Genomic DNA, 22,736 nt, shown 5'->3' with positions numbered 1-22,736 from the left:
TAAAAAAAATGTTAGATACTTAATCATATTCACATTCTAATTTTCTTTCAAGAAGTTCAAAGATGTTCTTAGGTTCAGTTATTTTCATACCAACCCCATGAGGTAGATTAAGCTGACAATGTATATCATTTGGACAAAAAACACAAAAGAAAGTCTTGTGGCTGCTTTTTAAAGATTGACAATTTATTCTGACAGAACATTTCACAGATGACAATAGGTTTTAGCAGACACAAATGATATTTTCAGAAGTCAGATTAATCTTGCAGATGATTTGCAAAACAAGAATGAATTTAAATATTCCAATTTTCTATTCAGAAACTTTTAATCTTCCGCTGAAAAATGGGCGATAAGTATAAAGCTAAGATTACAGTGAGGGAGAATGAGAATATAGGCAAAAAACAAACAGAGTAGATACACAGTGTACCTTTCTTGTTCACTGAAAATTAAATTCTGGTTCACTGAACAACTGGATAGATAAAAGCATTTAATATTCAATTAAACTGGTTCAGACAGGCCTCTCTAAGAAAGGTATTCCTTAACTATTTCTAACATGGACAAAGCGCCATTGTCTTTGTTCACATCAGTGTTCAAAGCAATAAAAAGAGTCTTGATAGTAGAACTTAAAAGACTAGCAATTTCATATGGAAGCATACTGTTTTTAGATACTCTTATCTAAATGGTTAACAACTGAGTGATTCTGTGATGACTCTCTAATCTAGGCCTCTCATATCTAATTCCAATTTGCTTGATGAAAAGATATATTACAATACCATATAGAGTTTAAATAGTTTCAGCATTAAGTATAAGTAGGAAAGTTTGAAAAAAAAATATCCACAGGAAGTTTTCAACTAAAGAAAATGTTAAAAGAGACATTTATACAAAATGAAAGATGGGTGTAATCCCAAAGGAGATGTACTAATAAGAGGCTGATATCTACAGAAAGTAAGTTACAAAGATTAAAGCAGAAAAGGAAGTGGGAATTGTAAAGGAAATTAGAAGTAACAAAAAGACTGTTTTGACTATGGCAATAATAATTTTAAAAAACTAAGAGGTGAGCTTGTTGTCAGGAGATATTAACAGGAACATGTGATGGGAAAAGAACTGAACTCTTCAAAGTAGAACTGTGTCCAAGTGGACTTAAGCAGAACAATTGACAAAAGAAGGAAAATAAGGACAAGTATAAGTTGTCCTTTTATGAAGGACACTGACAACTACAATTCTCCAGAGGAGAGCAACTAAGTTGTAAAAAGGCTGGAAGGAAAACCCTATGAGGTACAGTTGGTATTGTTGGGTATGTTTAGCCTGGAAAAGATTTTGGGGAGTCATGACAGTTATCTTCGCATATATGAATGGAGAAGGTAAGACCAAAAAAATCACCCAGTAGTTCCAGAAAATAAGGAAAAAAATAATAGACCCAAATTAGAAGGAAATAGATTTTGGGTGAACATCAGGAAAAAAATTCCTAGCAATAAGAACCAATCAGGAACAGTCTGCCTGTAGATGGTGGACTTTATTTTGTTGGAGATATACAAGTAAAGGCTGCATAACTATCTTCTAGGGATGCTATGAAAATGGATCCCTGCATGGTGATCTCCAGGTATCTGTTCAACAATGATTCCATAAATTCCATAATGTAAATTCCTTCTGGCAAAGGAGTTTGAATTTACTGCTCTTGGACTGGTCACAGATGGCATCTTTCATCACTGAAATTTCTTTTCAAGAGGGCAAAGCCAACATTTTCCACACCACTTTAGCTAGCACTCTTTGTGAAAAATTAATTTTAAAAAATGCCACCTACAGCTTGCACAACTGTCAGGTCCTTCATCTACATAACTAGCTTTCAGTTTTTTAAATGAATAGTCAGTTAAGAAATAAGAATGGCTATTGCAAGTATCTGAGATAAATAACCAAGTTCAGTTTGGAGAGTTTAATCTACTATTTCCATTCATTTCTCAGGCTTCTAGGTCTATAAAAATCTTGAACCATTTTGAACTACAAAGCTCTTCCCTAAGTAGATAATACCATGTTTCCCCAAAAATATGACCTACCCCAAAAATAAATCCTAACCTGATTTTTTTGGGGGTGGGCCTAATATACACCCTACCCCAAAAATAAGCCTAGTGAAGGGGATGGGCATGGCCAACAGAGGAGGCAGCCCTTCCCTTCCCCGGTCACCTCATGGCTGCTGGACCCCTTAACCGCAGCCCGCAGATCAGCTGATCCAGTGAAGGCTGGGAGTTCTGGCTCTCCGGGTGCCTGGAGATGTTTCCAGCGCACTCTTGCTAGCCCCAGCCCTGTCCATTGCACCAGGCAACCTTACTCCCCTCTGTCGTTTCTCTTTCTGTCTCTCTCTCTCTCTCTCTCTCATTCTCTCACACACACACATAGACATTTGATCGCTTGAAAGAGACAGGCTGGGCTTTGCTTCTATCATAAGCATGCGCTTCCCACAATCTTCCACAATTGCGTGTCCTTTTCTCAAGCAGCAGCAGCCTGGTAGAGGCAGGAGTGGGAGCCATTTCCGATGGGCCACATGGCTTTCTGCCTCATTGTAGCAATAGCCTAAGCAACAGCTGAGCCCCAGGCCTGGTGGAGCGCAAACCGTGGTCGCCACCTGCTCCATAGCCACAAGGTGAACTGCGGAACAGAGGGGCCTTTGGCTGCAACGTTGCCTGGCACCGTGAGCAGGGCTGGGGCTAGCAAGAGTGCACTGGAAACATCTCCAGGCACCGGGAGACATAGAACTCCGGGGCCTCGCTGGATCAGCTGATCCGCGGGCTGCGGTTAAGGGGCCCAGCAGCCATGAGGTGACCGTGCTCGCCATCTCCTGCACCTCCAAAAAATAAGACCTCCCCAAAAATAAGCCCAAGTGCTTATTTTCAAGCCTAAAAGAAAATTAGACCCGGTCTTATTTTCGGGGAAACACGGTAGCAATTCAAGTTATAGCTACATGGAAGGGCATGCTTTGTGGCAACACTTTAGTTAAACTAACGTTTAACTGAATTAAACAAGGAACATTTCTGACTACTCTAAATGACTAGAACAAGCCAACCAGGAAGTTCATGGAATTAGAAATATGATAGTTGTTTAACTAATTGCAAACATGGTTATAGGGCTGCCAAAGTACAGTATAATCATTTAAAATACATTCCTATTTGACTTCAAGAGGAAACCTCCTTAAAACGAGTGGGCCGGGAAAAAGAAAATTATAAGAAAAATAGGGACAAATATTGTACATTCCAAACACTTTGGAAAAGCACAACAAAACCTGAACTGGAATGCCAATTATAAGTTAAAAATATACCTATCAAATAAAGCTTTAAATATATATTTAAAACATTTCACTTTCACTATTGTATGAATGTATGTATTTATTCTGGAATCTTAAAACACAATTGTGTTAGCATAATGCTGTAATCCATAATCTGATCATTTTTAATAATAAGGAAACAGAATAATAATGTGGTTTCTGTTAGCAATTCAAATATTCTCAATATGCTGTACTTTTAAAAAAAAATAATTTTTTGAAATCAAGAGTTAACAAGTAATTGATGGTTTTGATAGTCCTGAAATGGAATCGGGCACCTAAACTATAAAACTGATTTTAGATTTCCTGTAGAAGCCCAGTAAACAACTATTGGAACAAGAAGCGGGAATGGATAAAACTTTTGTTACAATCCAGTACAGAATTTACGGTACACGGGTGGGGGGGGTGGGGGGGGGGAAGAGAGATGGAATGAAATTTTTAGTTCATTGGATATATTCCTCTGATGCACATTGGCATTAAAGATCCTAAAAAGTTTTCTGCAGAACAAATGTGCTAATTTTTTTTTGCATATTTGAATCAAATGGTGCATTATGTATTTTAAATCTCTGTAACTCCATTGTCTTTCTCAGTGTGAAGTACAGATCTGTGTCTATACAACACACTGTAGAATGAATTCTTTGTGCAGTATATCATATGAAAGGTGGACATATTGTGCATTGTCCTGTTTCTTTCTTTTTTTTCCCACAAATCATAAGATCACTATCAAATGGTCCCTACTTCCTCATGCAGTAACAAATCCAGAGGCAGAAATATAAAGTTTTGATTCCTTCCGAGGAGAGCTTGCTCAAGACTGTAATTTCTGCTTCATTTATACTGACTCAAGCAGGTCATATTGCAAGCAAATTCCTGTGTTAGTCAGCAAAATCACTGAAACTACATTTGATTCCTACAAAAACTGAAGGTCCTCCAAATCTCTTATTCTAGCTAGAATTATCAGTAGAATCTTTTTTTGCCTCTGAATTAAAAAAAAATAAAGATTGCTTTTCTTTTCTTCTTTACTAGTAGTAGAAGGGTTGGAAAGAGATTCTCAATCATTAAGAAACATTTGTCATTCTAAATGACAAACGTTTTCATAAATCAACTAAACTCACAATATCTTCAAATCACACAGGATTTAGCTGCATTCTTGATTCACAACCAAGTCCAGGAATATTAGGCTAAGAGAAGAGAGAAAATACGACAAATTCAAGAGGATTCGTATTAGAAATCATGGGATGCTTTGATTGATTCAACTATTGGAAGCACTGCTAAAGCTTCAGGTTATCAATTTTATTTCAGCTTTAACACAGTAGAGAGATTTGAAAGCTATTAGACGGAAAAGTAAGATAAAAATACATATTTGTAGGCAGGAATATTTGCAGCTGAGTTTTCTATTTATGCAAGATTTCTTTAAATCTCAAATTTTTATTTTTACAGTTACAAGTCTCTAACAAATTAACTCAACAGGCTCTCAAGCCTTAACATTTTCGTGCATTGACTTTGTATATTAAAATGTATTATACAGTAATATAATTGGTTTGTATTTTGCTTAATATGAGCACATTGCATTATGGTATAGCACTATGTACAAGATAGTTCCTTATGGCTTATTTTTTAAAAAATGAAAAAACCCTCTGGTTTAGAATTGTGTGTTAAAAAAGCTAGTTTTGTTTGGCATGGAAATGTACATTCTGAATCCATACTAACCATATGATTCCTCAATGCAAGCTTCCTAGCTAGATTTCTGAAACAAAGCTCATCACAAGCTTTCAGCCTAAGGCAAGCAAGCCCAACTCTCTGGTAGTGCTAGATATGCCAACATCATAGCTGCCTTTTGGTAAAGTAAGAGTTTTTTCAAGTCAAATTTAACCCTGGCAAATAGTCTTCTTGGCAACAGTTCAGAAATACTTTGCCATTGTATTTATTCTTGATTTTTTTTTTCAACTTCCTAGTCTAGTAGAAAACCTAGGATTTCTTATTTATTTATTTATTTATTTGTTTAAATTTCTATACCGCCCTTCTCCAATATAGGACTCAGGGTGGTGAACAGCCGAAAATAAAAACAAGACATACATACAAAACATACAAAATGTAAAAACTGATTAAAATAATTAAATCTTTTGGCCGTGATTAAAACAATTCCAATTTAAAATCAGTTTAAAATTTGACTCAAGCCAGCCCAGCTAGTTGAAATAAATGGGTTTTCAGGGCCCGACGAAAAATCCGGAGGTCTGTTATTGTACGTAACTCTGGGGGGAGGTTGTTCCAGAGGGTGGGCGCCACCACAGAGAAGGCTCTCCCCCTGGGGGTCGCCAGCCGACATTGTCTGGCGGACGGCACCCTGAGGAGGCCGACTCTGTGTGAGCGCACTGGCCGGTGGGAGGCTATTGGTGGCAGAAGACGGTCTCGTAAGTACCCCGGCCCTAAGCCATGGAGCGCTTTAAAGGTGGTCACCAACACCTTGAAGCGCACCCGGAAGACCACCGGGAGCCAGTGCAGCTCGCGCAGGAGAGGTGTCACATGGGAGCGCCTCGTCGCCCCCATAATCCCCCGCGCGGCCGCATTCTGGACCAGCTGGAGCCTCCGGGTGCACCCCAGGGGGAGCCCCATGTAGAGAGCGTTACAGTAGTCCAGGCGGGAAATGACGAGTGCCTGAATGACTGTGCGTAGGGAGTCCCGATCTAGAAAGGGGCGCAACTGGCGTATCAGGCGAACCTGATAGAAAGCCGCCCTGGCCACGGCCATCAAATGATCTTCCAAAGACAGCCGTGCATCCAGGAGGACGCCCAAGTTACGAGCCCTCTCCGTGGGGGCGAGTGATTCACCCCCAATAGCCAGCGATGGCATCAGCTGGCTATATCGGGACGCCGGAAGCCACAGCCACTCGGTCTTGGAGGGGTTGAGTCGGAGCCTGTTTCTCCCCATCCAGGCCCGCACAGCCTCCAGACACTGGGACATCACTTCAAGGGCATCATTGGGGTGGCCTGGGGTGGAGATGTACAGCTGGGTGTCATCAGCGTACTGATGGAACTCCACCCCAAAGCTACGGATGATCTCACCCAGCGGCTTTACATAAATGTTGAACAGAAGGGGCGAGAGGACCGACCCTTGTGGCACCCCACAAGCAAGGTGCCTCGGGGTCGACCGCTGCCCCCCTGTCAACACAGATTGCGACTGGTCAGAGAGGTAGGAGGAGAACCACCGCAGAACGGTGCCTCCCACCCCCAACCCCGCCAACCGGTGCAACATGATACCATGGTCGATGGTATCAAAAGCCGCTGAGAGGTCTAACAGGACCAGGATAGAGGAGCAGCCCCTATCCCGGGCCCTCCAGAGATCATCCACCAATGCGACCAATGCCGTTTCCATGCTGTGCCCAGGCTGGAAGCCGGACTGGAGCGGGTCTAGATAGACAGTTTCATCCAGGTACCGGGGAAGCTGTTGCGCCACCACACTCTCAACAACCTTCGCAACGAAGCGAAGGTTGGAGACTGGACGATAGTTAGCCAAAACAGCCGGATCCAGAGAGGGCTTCTTGAGGAGGGGCCTCACAACCGCTTCTTTCAAAGCGGCCGGCAGGACCCCCTCACTCAAAGAGGCGTTAACAATCTTCTGGAGCCAGCCTCGTGTCACCTCCCGGGATATTGATATTCTTTTGTTTAAATCCCAATCTGGTCGGTCTCTTAGCAGCTCTCTTAGTTTCGGTTTTTAATAATATTTTAATCTGTGTAATTTTAATGTTTTAATATTTTAATTAGGTTTTACTGTTTTATAAGCCGCCCAGAGTCACCTCGTAGGGGAGAAATTATCCGGGCCAAATTATCTAATGTGGTTTTATACTGTCTTTTAAATTTTGTAATCTATGTGTTTTATTTTTTGGCTGTTCACCGCCCTGAATCCTTCGGGAGTAGGGCGGTATATAAATTTAATAAAATAGAAAATAGAAATAGATGAGCAGCATAAAAAATTAAAATAAGACAAACAAATCTGGTCCAATCTTACTTAACCTTTTCAAGACCAGTCCAGGCTGACTAATTGCTACAGTCTTCTGTGATGTGTTTTGGTGCTTCGATCAAATCATGTATCTTCAGTAAATGCAGTTTTTTCCACAATGGACTATCTACGTATAAGAGCACCTAAACGCTGGGTATCATAATCAATGCTGAGATATCGTTCTGAAATGTTCAATACTGTGTGTGCCAAACAAACCCAAATGCAGCCTCCAGAAGCCCACCTGAGAACATTGTGGCATATTACTTCTAGGTACAATTCAAGAAGCTGGTGATCTCCTTTAAAAGCCTACATGGACTGAGTCCTGGCTACCTTTGTTTTAGTTTAAGCCAAAAAAGATCTGCTTACCGATGGTATGCCTGTGGAATTGCTGATAGTTTCACTCTTTAGGAAATGTGAGGAGAGGGAACTTAGAGACGAGTATTCTTTGTGGAAGGGCTCCTCCTACTGAATGCCCTTCCAGCAGATGGAAGAACCATGTTCTCACTCTCTCATATTCAGGAAGCTTTAAAAACCATGGCTTTTGGAGACTAAACTGAGGTTGGTCAAAGATACTAGAGTATGATGACTTTTTGATTTTGATTATATACGCCACTATTGTTTTATGATTAGAGAATTATGTTTGCTGGACATTTTGATAATTTTTATCACTTTGTTGTTTGTGTGTTCTTGCCTGTAAGCCACAGAGTCAAATGACTGAAGTGACCTGAAAATTCACCAAAATCCTGTTCTTGAGAACAGATGAAGATCATTCCTTGAGAACAGATGAAGCTACACAGCATTTCTCTCAGCCCAATTACTTTCCTCCTGGAATTTTGCCCACTTATTTATTTTATCCTAAAAATCAAATCGATCAATAAAATCTAACTACTTTAAACCAGCTGGACTGCATTAGAAACAGGGCATACTGTATATCAGAATAAAAGGAACTAGAAATACTAAGCTAAGAAATTATAAAATTGTAAATAGTGATGGTGCTAATACTATTAATCTCCCAAGGCCTTCTGAAAGGAGATTCCTTGGGAGATTAATGTGTTTTTCATGTGCATCTAGAAAACCATGAGAATAAGGGCCATCCATGCTTCAAGGAGCAAGCTCTTTCAGAAGTGGGAAGCTGCTTCAGGAAACACCCACCATCAACCACATTATCCTGGTTGGTGTAGCTTCTTAGCAGGTACTCCTTAAGCAGGACAGAATTGAAAATGACCGTGTTTATCCCTTCAACTCCTAGGAAGTGGCAGAAATTAATGCAGCTCATGCTTTCTAATTCTAACATACAGGAATTGCTATAATCCTTTAGGTCTAATTACAGTAGCCACTCTATCCGGGCAAGTTAAGAAACAATTGATATTTACCCTATACAGTATAAACTTTTAAGATTAAATTTATATAAGAGAAAATAAAAAAGAAATACATTATTTACACAAACAGGGGAAAAAGAAACTCTTCAGCGTAATTATTAAATATAAACAAAAAGCTGCCCATAATTGCCCTGTGGTAAGATGGGCGGCCAATAAATTTTAACAGTAAATAATAAATGGAATTTAAAAAGAAAGTACAACTGAGCTTTGCTCACAAGGAGGAGGAAAGGTCTCTAATATACAATAGATGTATTACACAAGAGAGTGTGAGAGACAGAAATTGCCAAAAATTCTCCTCTTCAGTTGGAAGCCCTTTCAATCAGCAACAGGTGAACATTCACTTATGGTGGTTTTCTTAAATCCAATAGATAAAAATTTGATTTTCCAATTATGAGATGGTAAGCAAGTAACATCTTTTCAGCATAGATGAGAAAAAGTACCCCCTCCCTCCCCACACACTCTCTTGCTGAAGAAGTGTCCATGGTCTGTTGTGTCTTCAGTTCTTTTCGTAAACTGAACATGTTTTAGGTTCAATTTGAGAACTCTAAAGGCAATGAGGTAAGATTAATAAAGGCCTGGCAAACAGAGTCAGGGAGAAGAAGAGTAAAGAGAACTTTCTGCTTGCAGGAAGCTCCACTTTTTCTTCCATCAAGGCCTCATTGATTCATGTTAACAAAAATCTTACTTGTGTAGATTTGGGAGGTGGGGGAACCATCGAAGTCAGGGGTGGTATTCACTTACCTTCCCTAACAGTTTGCAAATGTGCACCCGCGTATCTTCCGTGCATGCGCAAGGCCTTCTGCGCATGCACGGAGCCTCAAAAACGTGGAAAAATGGGATATCATGACGTCTGTGCAGGTGGGCGAGGTATCCTGCAGTCGTCCCTACCGGTTTGCCCGAACCAGATAGAACCGACTGAATACCACCACTGATCAAAGTGTCAAAACAAAGCTTTATTCCACAGTCAGCATTTCCATATGCAGTAGTAAATCCAAAGGAAGAGTCTTAGTGTTTCAAAACTGGCTTTAGAATATTCCAAAAATCTTAAATACATTTTTGTTCTCCAGAGCCAAATACCTGAGCTGAGTGCAGCAATTCCCCAAAATGCAGATACCTCAAAGAGAAGACCCACCGCACACACCCATCCCCAAGTACTCCTACCTTTTTGTTGGCGTGGGGGCTCCGGAGGACACATGGGTAACCATGGCATCATTCATGTTAACGAGAGGCCGAGAAGGGCTGGAATAGAAAATGTTTGTTGGATGTTAGGCTCCAGAAAGACAGAATAAGGGAAAAATGCTTACTAGTGTTTACTGAAATGCTACCTCCATTATCCCCTACATGGCTTCTTTACCTATTTTGCTGCAAAAGCAAGAACTGCTGATATAGTAACCCTGTCTGGCTGTTGCCATGCTTTTTCATCAGTTTTATCAGGACCATTTCCAGACAAAGAAAGGAGTGAATGTCACAGGCATTATAGAACTTGCTATAAGTGACGGAAGGTCTTGGCGGAAGGTGAAATCTAAATAATTTAAAATATACAAAACACCTCACCTTTGCACCTTAGACGCAGGCAAACTAGAAAGCCTACCAGAGATGGCTCTATTTCTTATGGGATTTTCCAGGCCGTAGTAGGTTATCATAAGGAACTTCTGCTCTCAGAAATCAAGATCAAGTATAGAAGGAATTCACCCTGGTGAGGGCTCAGAATAGTTATGCAAGTGCAAAAATATTCATGACTAAAAAAACACCCAACAACAACACTACTACCACCACTACCCCAGGTCTCCTTACAAGTAAAATCACGATTTTGCAATGCTTGCTTCTATATTTTTCAACATACCAAGGTCTGCAGAAAAAAAAATGAGCCCTTTAGTCTTTCTAATATTATTCACTAGAGTAATTGACAGATGCACCACTCTCTTTTTCAATAAAGATTTTGGCACGTGTCTGAAGTCAGTTATGTGGGGTTTGGAAGAGTCTTCCAATTATAGAACCAAAGAATGTGTTTTCTTTGCAGTAGGTCAACGATTAATCTCTCTTCCCTCCACATTTCAATCAAGAATGCAAGGAATGCATGAAGAAGTGAAGTTCAAGCATTAGGCTGCTCTTTTAAAAAGTAATTATTTCTCAAATCTATTCTATCTATTAAAGGCTGATGTCAAATTGCTTGCAGTAAGGCAAAGGGCACCCAAAATTAGAGGTCAGATTTAGAAGCCGTAGTTGCCAGTAAGACAAGCATGGCTTCCAGAAGTCCAAGATGTAAAATACAGTATTATTGCCTCTTCACCAATCTAAAATCATCTGTCAAGCTACAATCAGTTCAACCACTTATACAGTGTACCATCTACCTTCACTAAAATGAATTTTAATTAACAAACAAGAACAATGTCATTGTAAATGTGATAATAATTAGGTATTATTGAGGAAAGATTTTCTGTCTTGTGGATATGTACTTTGTTTTCTGCTAGAATTAAGAATTCCAAAATGAATTTAAAAAACAAGACAGAAGTTTGTTGCAAAACCATCAGCTGACCTGAGTTCTCAGCACTTCCATATAAATATTTCTTGCTGATTAGATAGAATTATAGACTTGGAAGGGCCATTTAGGCACTGAGTTCAACCTTCTGCTCGCACAGGTATAGAAATTAAAATATCCCTGATAGATAGTTCAACCTCTTCTTGAACATATCTTGCAAACAGAAGTCCACTACTTTAATATTTGTTTGCTTTTATTCTTAATATGTTTCCCTTAACATTTCATGAGAATCTGCTTAGTGTAACTTAAAGCCTGAAATAAGGGAAGGCAAAGGCTACCAAGTTGAATAGATCCCGCATACATTAAAACATTTATACAAAAGAATTATTTGAAACAATAAAAGAATTAAAAGTATAGCTTGCATGCTTCTAATTAAAAAATGTGCATGAGAAAATAATCTATCCCTTAGATCACGTGTCTTCTAGCTGCTTTAGGGGTCTTCTACTACAGAATTAAGGATTTTTCATATAGAAAGTTGGTTTCCTGTAGGCATGAAAGAACAATAATGAGAATAACCAATATTCTTTCTTTCTTTGTTTCCTTTCTTTCTTTGTTTCCTTCAAATGCTAATTTTGTTGCTCTTGTTATCTTAGACACCTGATTTATAATATTGTACAGTGAATTATCACCAAGCCATTCCAGATCTGTACATCTCCGTGGCTTTCATACTTTTGATCTCTGCTAACTCTTGATAAGCAGGGAAATAAATTTAAAAATGAATATCTGGCAAAAAGAAAGGGATTTCATTGCCAACTCATACTAGACAATTAGCCTCTTACTGCCCCACTAAGCTTTTTCTTTCTTAATTAATTCAGTTGATTAATGAATTGATTCCTTTTACTTGCGTTCTGTTTTAAAAGTGTGGCCAATCACTGCTTTCTAACTAAAAACTAAAAACAATGGTATTTGCACAATCAGCATCTAGTTATAGTGCTATTCAGCACTATTGAGAAGGGTAAATGAATTTATCCTTTGAAGACAAAAGGTCAGCAACACAAGCAATCTCCTGGAAGTCTCCTGTTAATCCACCTGTGGTGAGTCTCCACTTAATAGCAATAAGACCTGCATTCAGAAACTCCAAGCAGATAAGGCAGAATTGCCATCCTACAAGATTTTAATTCATAAATAATGCCAACCTGGTACAAAAGTTGACATTGCTCTAATTTCCCAAGAAAGCAAACAAAGCAGTCTGGAAACATGTACGTTATTATAAAGCAAATCATTCATAAACTTGCTGTTGCTCTTGCATACACAAACATACACATTTCTATCTATAGAACACTATCTCTGTAAGAACATACACACTCACTCACACACAGAACAGCCTACTTCCTAGAGTTGAGACTGACTGGACCAAGGTCAACCAGCTGGCATTGTGCCTACAGCAAGAACTCACAGTTTCCTAGATCCTAGCAGGTGGACCACTATACTAAACTGGCTCACAATGGGTATAAAGCAGAACCCCAAAATACCATCATCTTCACCCAACCTCATGCATTCTGAGATGTTCAGCCGAGGCCCCATTCAAACTGCCTGTCACCAAGATCAATTTAGGTCACTGAGTTGGAAAGTTCTGAATCTATGAAATTCTGATGGCAGTTAATTAGGCCCATTTTTGTAGGCTTCAGAAAAAACTGAGTGGTGATTTTATAGGCTTCTTCTTGAATTACATTTTGGACACTGTTATTCATGATTGTTGACCTTGCTGGTCACTCTACTGCTTTATGTACTTTTTTTTTTTGCCACCTCAGGAAGATTCCATCCTAAAAATACATTTACATGTGTAGACTTGCAGGAAAAGGTTGAAATAGTTTTGTTTAAAAGATAATGCATGAGTCAAAGCTATTCCATTTCTTATTAAGGAAGCTTGAAAAGAAAAGTGTTAATATATGAAGGCTATGAAAATATATGAAAGAAATGTTTAAGGTTATGTTGCCTTTTAGCTGTTTTACAGCAAGAGAAATTGAATTTCTCCTTCAGCTCAAGCTATTTTCATCAACAGTGTTGGAATGAAAGTGAAAAGATGACCCAAACACTGAAAGTTAATGGTTTGTTGATTAGGTGTGAGCTGGAATGGACTCTATCATGCAGTCTGCAGAGAGTCCTAAGAGCTTTCCAGAACCAGCAGAAGAAAAGATTTTGGTTGGAATATAGGGCCATTGTTTTTATACAATCATTCTCTGTGTAAAAAATCACAACCTTAAAACATAACATGAGATCACTAGGAGTTGAGTTCAACATGAAGAAAGTTTTTGAGAGTCAAAGTTTCTGAAAAAGAAGAAATCCACTCCTACTTCCAAATTTCAGTTTTTGTTACTCAGCTTTTGGATAGAGCACTTTCACTTATCTCAGAATTTAATGAAAATAACCCCTCAAACTGAAAGCAAGCACTTTTCATTTTATACAATTTGTATGATTCTTCATGAAACTGAGACTTACAAACGGGCTATCAATGGCCTACTTATCTTAAGCCAAGACAGAGCAGGCCCTGGCTTCCCTTTATGCCTCTAGAAAGTGGCAAGAAGACAAGGCTTTGTGTTTGCAAGTGCTGTGGTCTTGATATTTTTTGTGCCTTCAAGTCAAGTTAAGCCCTATTGTCAATTAGTTATGTACTATCAATTAGTCATGACAAGTCCATGCAGTTTTCTTGGCAAGATTGTTAAGAGTAATTTGAAATTGCTTTCTTCCTAAGGCTGAGAGAGAAAATGACTGGCCCAAGGTCACCCAGCTGGCTTTGTGCCTAAGGCACAAACTCAAAGAACTCACAGCCTTCTGGTTTCTACCCTAGTTCCTTTAATCATTCCACCAACTCACTCTTGATCTCATTATGGGTTATTACATTTGCTTTTGACATTGGTCAAGATACGAATTATTCTGGGCCATGCATCCTACCAGCTGCAGAAGGATAGCCCAGGGATTGTCAAAGCAAAAACTGTATTTTACACACATATAGAATAGAAGGGAAATACATTAGAATCCTGAAGTATTACTGAGAATTAGGCATATGGAGGGACATCTAGAAGTGGATAGAGATATCCATTTCATAACAATTCTTACACAAAGCCTCCTTTGATGATACTTGGGGAAGATGTTAAAAACAAAAGAAGTGGGCTTCACGGCATGATAAAAATCCTAACCTTTTAATGTACTTACAGCATATGACAATAGCTTAGTGTCTATCTTCTGGAATCCTTCACATCAAAACTTTTGTTATCACAGTTGGTGAATTGTCCAGAAAAGGGAACTAAGCAATATAAAAAAGGAGAGATGTATGGCTGAGAAAGTTACCCATTAAACAAGAAAATCTGACATTACCCTAACATGAGCTTATCAGAGTGATCTATGAACAGAGCAGTATTTTATTCACTGAAATAGACAGAAAGCAGCTTTCTGCACTTAGACTAGCTTGATGGTCCTATCTATCATTGGATAGCAGAGCTAAAAGGTTTTAACAGCCACACATGTCAGCAACCCAACCAAACACATCAGACTCAATTCCACTGAAGAAGAGAGCATCCAGATTTCAACAAGACGATAATGATATATCTCACCTGAATGCATCGTTAGATTATTAGTAATAAAAATAATCAGGTAAGATTATAGTTACAACTAACAAACAAAGTAACCCAATTAAGTTAGTTTACCCCAAAGACTAAGTGTGGGCTAAAATTTTCATCAACTTTACAAAATGCTCCAAAAGTTGTTTTTTTTTTAAAGGTAGGAGAGAATGGGGGGAAAAAACTATTGATGTAGAATAGATATAGAGGAAAAAACTCAGAGATCATTAAATTGCCATTTGTATTTAATCTTTTGAGATATTTTTCCTTAACCCATGTCAAATATTAATATCTATCTTCATTCGTTCCTCTTCCAAGAATTAGTTTTCCCTTTTGCTGACAGGAAATATTAACAATTGACCTTGCATTTTGCTGATTGCTTTCCCACCTGCTCCAAGCCTGCTTAAGAGACTATGAACTGCTACTTCACAAAGACTTCATTCCTGAAGCACTTCAAATCTGGCTCCAAAATTAGAGTAACTTAGATATGCAGGAAGTTACTGCTTTGTGCAGCTGTTCCATAAACTACCCTTGAGTGAATCCCCATCTCTCCAGCCATTGTTGTAATCTATGTATAGCTAGAGGGGAAGGAAGCCCCGGCAACTTTTACTACAGCTTCATCCTTCACATCCATCTCTATAACCATGAGCTACTAAGAATTACTGGAAAAGGTAAGAATTTATCAATAGCATTCAAAGATTATTTGCTTGGCTCTTGAGGAAGAATCTCTAAAAGTGCATGCAAAAAACCTTCCTGCCTTAAAGCGGCACAACAAAAAAACAGAAGCAAGTAAATACAGCAAACCTTCTGTGCTCAATGCAAAAGCCTCTGCTTTCCCTTTGCCGAAGAGGCATCCAAAGACACTCCTCCACGGTTGTCTCCAAGGAAACGGAACTGGCACGTGATGGAGGAACTTATACATGCAAAAGGCTGGCTTTCAGGGGAGAGAGAGCAGGTACCATCATAACCGTTCAGTGGCAAAGTAATTCCCTCTTCATTCTCTAGCAAGCGTCCCTCTGTACAGTCAAGGTGAGTGGAGAGGAAGAGAAGCCCTCAACAATAAACACACACATGCACACACACACACACAGAGCCAGGGGTAGCTTCTATTTTAACTTTTCTTTTCATGGAATAATTCATTTCTGCAGTTCCCCTTTAAATAACCTAAAAGGCTTTGTAGATAAACCAAATAAAACAAAACACAGACAGTTCCTTGTTAGTCTTTATTTCCACTGATTCTTAGGAAAGCTGCTGAGGAATATATAAACCATAGTTATTATCCTATTGAATAATTACAGGCTTTCACCGAGCCTTGTAACCACCAGATTACCACAGAATTTAAATCCCTCCCAGGCAATAAAACAATAAAGAGTTCTGACATCAGCCAGAAATTCATCTACATCAATTTAAAATTTAATTTCTCTGACAGTCCAGAATCTTTTTGAAAGCAAATTAGAGAATGTAGAGGATGAAAAATTTAAAAAAAAAATTTTTTTTTAAAGTCCCCTTACATTTATGGGAACAAATTCAAATTTGGGCTTCACAAATTATTACCAGGCTAGTCCCAGAGAAGATGCCAGTTAAGCCAGCATACCATTAAGAACCAGAAGTGTGAATGTGAACAAAGTTTTTGGCAGAAAAGAAAACTGGCTGTCACTTACTTATGTGTGCAGCCCAATTCTTGCTTCTATGAAGAAGGCGCCTAAGCCTAAAGTCTTAGTTCTAGCCAAATGTTTGTATTTTCACTTCAATTGTAGTTTCATGGATCTGCAGACCATTATTCTGCCTATGCAACTGCCATAAACCTACTCTGTTTCTAAAAGTCATTGGGGCCAAAGGACAGCACTGTGCCAGGGGTTGCCTTTCCAAAAGTAAAAATGAGGACAAAAACTGCATTTGATTTAATTTATGGGTTGATCATAAATAATCCTTAAAAATAATTACTGTCGCATTGAAAAATTAAACATAATTTTTCCAAAGGACTATAAGAGTCACATCCAATTGACTGAAAACAGCATATGGCCCAGGGGCCACCTTTTGCCTCTCATGCAAGATTACAGGGACAACCACAATTCAATGAAAGATCACCTGTTTTTCATGCAGGCTGGATTCATACCACATACCTGATTAGTCTAAAATGGAGTCGGGTAGTTTTGTGATTTGGCATGGCAACTAATTGATTCAACATATTGTGTTAATTGGGCCATTATATCATACTTGTTGATCGAAAGGTCGGCAGTTCAGCGGTTCAAATCCCTAGTGCCGTGTAACGGGGTGAGCTCCCGTTACTTGTCCCAGTTTCTGCCAACCTAGCAGTTCGAAAGCACCTAAAAAATTCAAGTAGAAAAATAGGGACCACCTTTGGTGGGAAGATAACAGCGTTCCGTGCGCCTTTGGCGGTTAGTCATGCCAGCCACATGACCACAGAAACATCTTCGGACAGCGCTGGCTCTTCGGCTTTGAAACGGAGATGAGCACCGCCCCCTAGAGTTGGGAACGACTAGCACATATGTGCAAATGAAACCTTTACCTTTACCTATCATACTATACTATTGTTTGTGCATGGTAATTGTGTTTTATTAACCAGGTTTATTAATGCACAACATCTGTATTTTATTAACCTAGGTTTAGAGGTTCAGTGTGTTGTGCAAATCTTAGAATGTTGGTTGTTTAATTCCTGGGAGCAAAAAAATAAAATAAAATCTCAGTTAAAAAACAGCCTTGAAGAGCTGCTGCCAGACAAAGTAGGTAGTGCTGGAATGGATTTGGTACCAGAGGGTAAATTTATTTATTCAAGAAATTCAGTCTGGAGTTGTTACATAGCCACAGAACAATGATAACTCCACCAACCCAACTGGCAGTTACCAGATGAAAATGAGGCTGCCTTCTCCAGCTCAATTATACTGTTTATAGCCATCTGAGATTTCAGCATGTTCTCGAAAGTGCTCACATTAACTGGCATTTACAAGACCTATTAAGCTCCTGCGATGAAAATATGGTATCGACAGGGTGGGAATGGGGCATCAGTACTTTATTAAGCTACAAATAAATATCTAAATATTTTAAAGGATTTAAAGATCTTTTCTGGCTTTCTTTCATATAATTTATCAAAATAACATCAGAGATTGCATCAGAGATTCACTGAGATTCAGATCAATTATATCTTTCACCTATGAACCTATAATCCACCTCATCCATGGGGAACAAGGAATGATGTCAAAATGTCATATCCATCATAAAATTGCCATTTAACAGAAGTTATGCTATCATATACATGTTAAGGTTTCCCCCAATGTCGACAGAAAGAAGGAATCTTGTAAGAATTGAGGGTTAGCATAATCTAGGATTATTAAATTACCGTATTTTTCGGTGTATAAGACGCATTGGAGTATAAGACGCACCTTAATTTTGGGGGAGGAAAACAAGGAAAAAAGTATTTTACCTCTGCCTACCAGCATTTAAGGTGGCGCCGCCCTCCTCCTCCTCCTGCAAGTGAGAGGTGCAGGGATTACTCACTTTCCCCCAAAGAGACCCCTCGCATGCTCTGGGGGGAGGGACAGAGCACAGTCTGAGGAACAAACCTCTTCGGGATGGTCGGGGGGGGGGGAATCTGCCCTGCAGCTTCGGGGAATAAGGCGGCTGCCACGATTCACGGCTGGTCACCCCTCTGGCCATGCTGACTTTATTCCCCAGCAATGTGAGGAGCTGCCGCCGCCGCTGCCTAAGCCCTCTCTGCGCCCAGGAGCCAAGCCGAAATGTTCCTCCTTTCCAGCCATTGCTGCCCGGATTCCCCAATGCAATTCTCAAGAGTCGCGCTTCAGGTGGCGGCCAGTTCCCCTGTAATGTGCAGCAGGGAATTGGGAAGTGCTTTGGATTCGGGGAGGAGATTGTAGTGCTGCTGCCCGAACCCGCGATCCCCTTCCTGATTCCAAACACGGGGTGTGCAGAGACAAAAAAAAGTGCACCGTGTTTCAGGTGGCGGATCTGGCCAGGAAGAAAGAGAAGTTGAGTCTGCTGAGAAGGAGGACGGGGGCGCGCGGCTCTGCAATGTGCAGAAAAATACTTTCAGGCAGCAGTGCTACAATCTCCTCCCCAAATCCAAAGCACTTCCCAGTTCCCCGCTGCACATTGCAGGGGAACTGGCCGCCACCTGAAGTGTGACTCTTGAGAATTGCATTGGGGAATCCGGGCAGCAATGGCTGGAAAGGAGGAACGTTTCGGCTTGGCTCCTGGGTGCAGAGACGGCTTAGGCAGCAGCGGCGGCAGCGCCTCACATTGCTGGGGAATGAAGTCAGCATGGCCAGAGGGATGACCAGCCGCAAATCGTGGCACCCGCCTTGTTCCCCAAAGCTGCAGGGCAGATTCCCCCCCCCCGACCATCCCGAAGAGGGAGGGTTGTGCCTCAGGCTGTGCCCCAACACAGATCCCTGCCGCCTGGAACTGGCCAAAAATGGCCGAAGGGTGGGGGCTGGCGGGTGGGCAGGGCTACATTTGGCATATAAGACGCACCCAGATTTTCACCCTCTTTTGGGGGGTAAAAAGGTGCATCTTATACACCGAAAAATATGGCAGTGAGTGTTCATTAGTAAAATTCAGAAATCACATCATTAGAACATTACCCTCAGATGTGGCTGCTTGTTTCATTTTTATTTGTACCCTATCATTAAGTGTTGTACCTTATGATTCTTGATGAACATATCTTTTATGTACATTGAGAGCATATGCACCAAGACAAATTCCTATTGTGTCCAATCACACTTGGCCAATAAAAAAAATTCTATTCTATTCTATTCTATTCTATTCTATTCTATTCTATTCTATTCTATTCTATTCTATTCAACAAATTACATGATCAGTTTGTTAAAGGTACTGATACACAACCGACCAATTCAGGCAGAATGCTGAAAATTGGTTTGGAATTACAAGTACAGTTTTTAACCTTGAATCTTCCTTCTCCTTTATCACATTGAGTTACTACAAAATTCCTTTGTAATCTTTACAGAAAGCATATGTGTCCATAAACAAAGACTGGGAACTCTTTTCATTTAAACTATAGCCCTTCAAACCACAATTTGCTAGATTTGCGCAAAATAGAAAAATATAAATAGGGAAAAAATTAGGTCCACTTCACTGGACTTTTTTGAAGCAAAGCTTAAATATTTGTTGAGGATGCTTTAAATTCAAATTCCTTCCATTGCTATGATCCTTTTTTAATTAATTCCAAAACCAGGTGAAGAAGCGCAGTTGTGTTTGAGAAATAAAAGAAGAAATAATTCAGTTAACAGCCTAAGGCTTGAATTCATAAAATCAAAGAGTGGATTAGCATTGTGTCTGGATGCTATCAGTATCATCCATCAAAAAAAATCTAAAAAAACTTAGCTTAGTTTTTCACAGTATGTTCTTTCCCTAAGCCAAATATTTAAATCATATCACACAAATCAGATATGTACAAGACAGTAATGAGATGGAGCAAGGGAAATTCAGAGTTATCCCCTGAAAGAACTTGGAATCATAGGAAAAAAAATAGCCTGGGAAACAGCATAGCGCAAGAGATAGGCGTATAGACTTTTGTGAAGATAATTATTTTTATTGCTATCTCCCACTTCAAGAAACCCAAACCAATTACTGAACTTCAAAGCAGCATGAAGCAAAGCAATGAAAGGGTCAGGTGCAAGCAACCACATGCGAAGGGTCAAGCTGACAACTTTCTTGTGTTCTGCCTATAGTATAAGAATTTCTCCAGACTCCTTGCCTTCCCTTGCCAACAAACAGATAAGGTGTCGAGATCCACTCGACACAACCAGCTATAACGGCGACATTGATTTCTCCCAGCCGAGACTCCTGGCGCTCGACCTAGTTCACCGAGAGGATGGGGGGGAGGTGGCGGTTCGGATCCGACATTTACACGGTGGAGGGGGGTGTTTGTTCAGTACCTCAGGCGGGCGGTCACCCAGCGGCCGGGGATAGGCTACCCAGACGTTTCTACGCACGCGCAGAAGACCCTGTACCCGGAAGGGCGTAGGCGGCAGGCGCGCGAGGATTTAAAAGGCGTTGGGAAGCAGCCGCTCCCAACGCCGACTTTGCGTGTAATCCGCTGTTGTTCACTTGCCGCCGACGGGCTGTTCGAGGGAATAAATCATTGAAGCATTCCAAAGCTGCCGGTCTTGTTTTCCTTCCCTTCGACCGCCAAACCGGGGCGGAGAGTCTGACAGAAAGTCGGCGTTGGGAGCGGCTGCTTCCCAACGCCTTTTAAATCCTCGCGCGCCTGCCGCCTACGCCCTTCCGGGTACAGGGTCTTCTGCAACATCCAAATCCACCGCGGCAGTAAACCAGTCTGTCAGCTTGGGAGGTAGTCCTCGATACACACAGGCCTGCCTTAGTTCCGGCCGCGAGGAGTGGCTACCTATCCACCCCCTCCTCGCCGCGGCGGTACGGAAAAGACAATAATTCCCCGAGGCGCGGGGTCCTCAACACCTCGTTCCCTGGTACCGGCTGGACGGGGAACAATCCGGTGTTTCCGATGTAACCAACTGGGTCATCGGGCAGCTGACTGTCTGGTGATGCCTGGGCCGTCTAATACAGCCAGATCCCCGCCGTCAGCTGGTAAAGGACGCGAAAGAGCCCGTTCTACCTCCGAGTGGTCCAAGACGACGTCCCCGAGGCCGACTGGTGGACATAGGGAGGGAACAGAAACCCCTACAGAGGAACTCCAGGTCGCTTCGGAAGGCAGTGAGGATGATGCGCCTAGCGATCCCATGGTGAGTGACCCAGTTCGCCCGTTTGTCATTCCCATTGTACTAAAACACCCCCACACATCGAAAATAAGCCAGCAAAAAGCTCTGATAGATACGGGGTGTACCCGGTGTCTCATCCGTGCGGCAGTGGCCAAGGAGTTAGGTCTTCGTATGCTACGCCTGCAAACTCCCATTGATTTTGAACAAATGGACGGGTCCCTCCTGGGTGGTAAGCCAGCAGCTCGGGTAACTGAAATAGTCCGTCTAGAGATCGGAGGGCATTGGGAGAACATCCGCTTTATAATAGTGGATGCTATGGTAGAGCCCGTAATTTTGGGGTTAACCTGGCTGGATAAGTGGAAACCTGTGATATGGTGGGAGGGAGGATTTCGAAAGCTGCGATTCAGCATTGGTCCGCACCCAGAGAAGGTGGATCGGGTAAATCATGTCGGGTTACAAGGGGGAAAACCCCACTCCAATGGATCCATCGATCCTGGGTATCCTGCCGTATACAGGGACCTAGCTGCTGTGTTTAATGAGGAGGAATGTGAGGTGCTACCCCCCCATCGGGCTACTGATTGCGCCATAGAACTAAAGCCAAATGTTAAGCTGCCCAAGCCACGTATGTATGCTATGACGAGGGCCGAATTAGATGAACTTAGACTTTACATAGATAAAAATCTAGCTCGAGGCTTTATCCAACCGAGCAGGTCGCATATGGCCGCTCCCGTTTTGTTCCGGGAAAAGAAGGATGGGGGCTTACGATTATGTGTGGACTTTCGTGGCCTAAACGCTGTATGCGTTGAGCACCTGTACCCCTTACCATTGATGAAAGACCTGCTTGCAACCCTGTCAACTGGACGTGTTTTCACGAAACTGGATTTACGCGAAGCCTATTATAGAGTCAGGATTAAACCTGGCGATGAGTGGAAAACCACTTTCAACTGCCCCCTAGGCAGTTACAAGTTCCGGGTAATGCCATTCGGCTTACAAGGCGCCCCAGCTGTCTTTATGCAGGTGATAAACGAGGTGCTCCATGAGCACCTATACCGCGGAGTACTTGTCTACCTGGATGATATCCTGATTTACACCAAAACGATGGAGGAACATACAGAGCTTGTACGACAGGTACTGTCCAAGTTATTACATGCAAGACTCTTCGTGAAGTTATCAAAGTGCGAATTCCATCGCACTCAGTTGGACTATTTAGGGTACCGAATATCAGGA

At 41.1% G+C, this 22,736-nt stretch overlaps 1 protein-coding gene across 12 annotated transcripts in view; it reads right to left on the bottom strand.

Annotated features, from left to right (window-relative positions):
- DTNB (dystrobrevin beta) overlaps window positions 1-22,736 on the bottom strand; it is a 134,892-nt gene that overhangs the window by 55,823 nt on the left and 56,333 nt on the right. For all 12 annotated transcript variants that reach the window (XM_034421169.3, XM_087888782.1, XM_087888781.1 and 9 more), the window contains exon 10: window positions 9,841-9,918. In XM_034421169.3, the coding sequence (XP_034277060.2) occupies window positions 9,841-9,918 (78 nt within the window). The remainder of the gene's footprint in view (window positions 1-9,840; window positions 9,919-22,736) is intronic.

The sequence above is a fragment of the Pantherophis guttatus genome, chromosome 1, assembly GCF_059756535.1.
Source record: "Pantherophis guttatus breed Tessera chromosome 1, ASM5975653v1, whole genome shotgun sequence".
NCBI classification, from domain to species: Eukaryota; Metazoa; Chordata; class Lepidosauria; order Squamata; family Colubridae; genus Pantherophis; species Pantherophis guttatus.
This window is presented reverse-complemented; position numbering and strand designations above follow the sequence as displayed.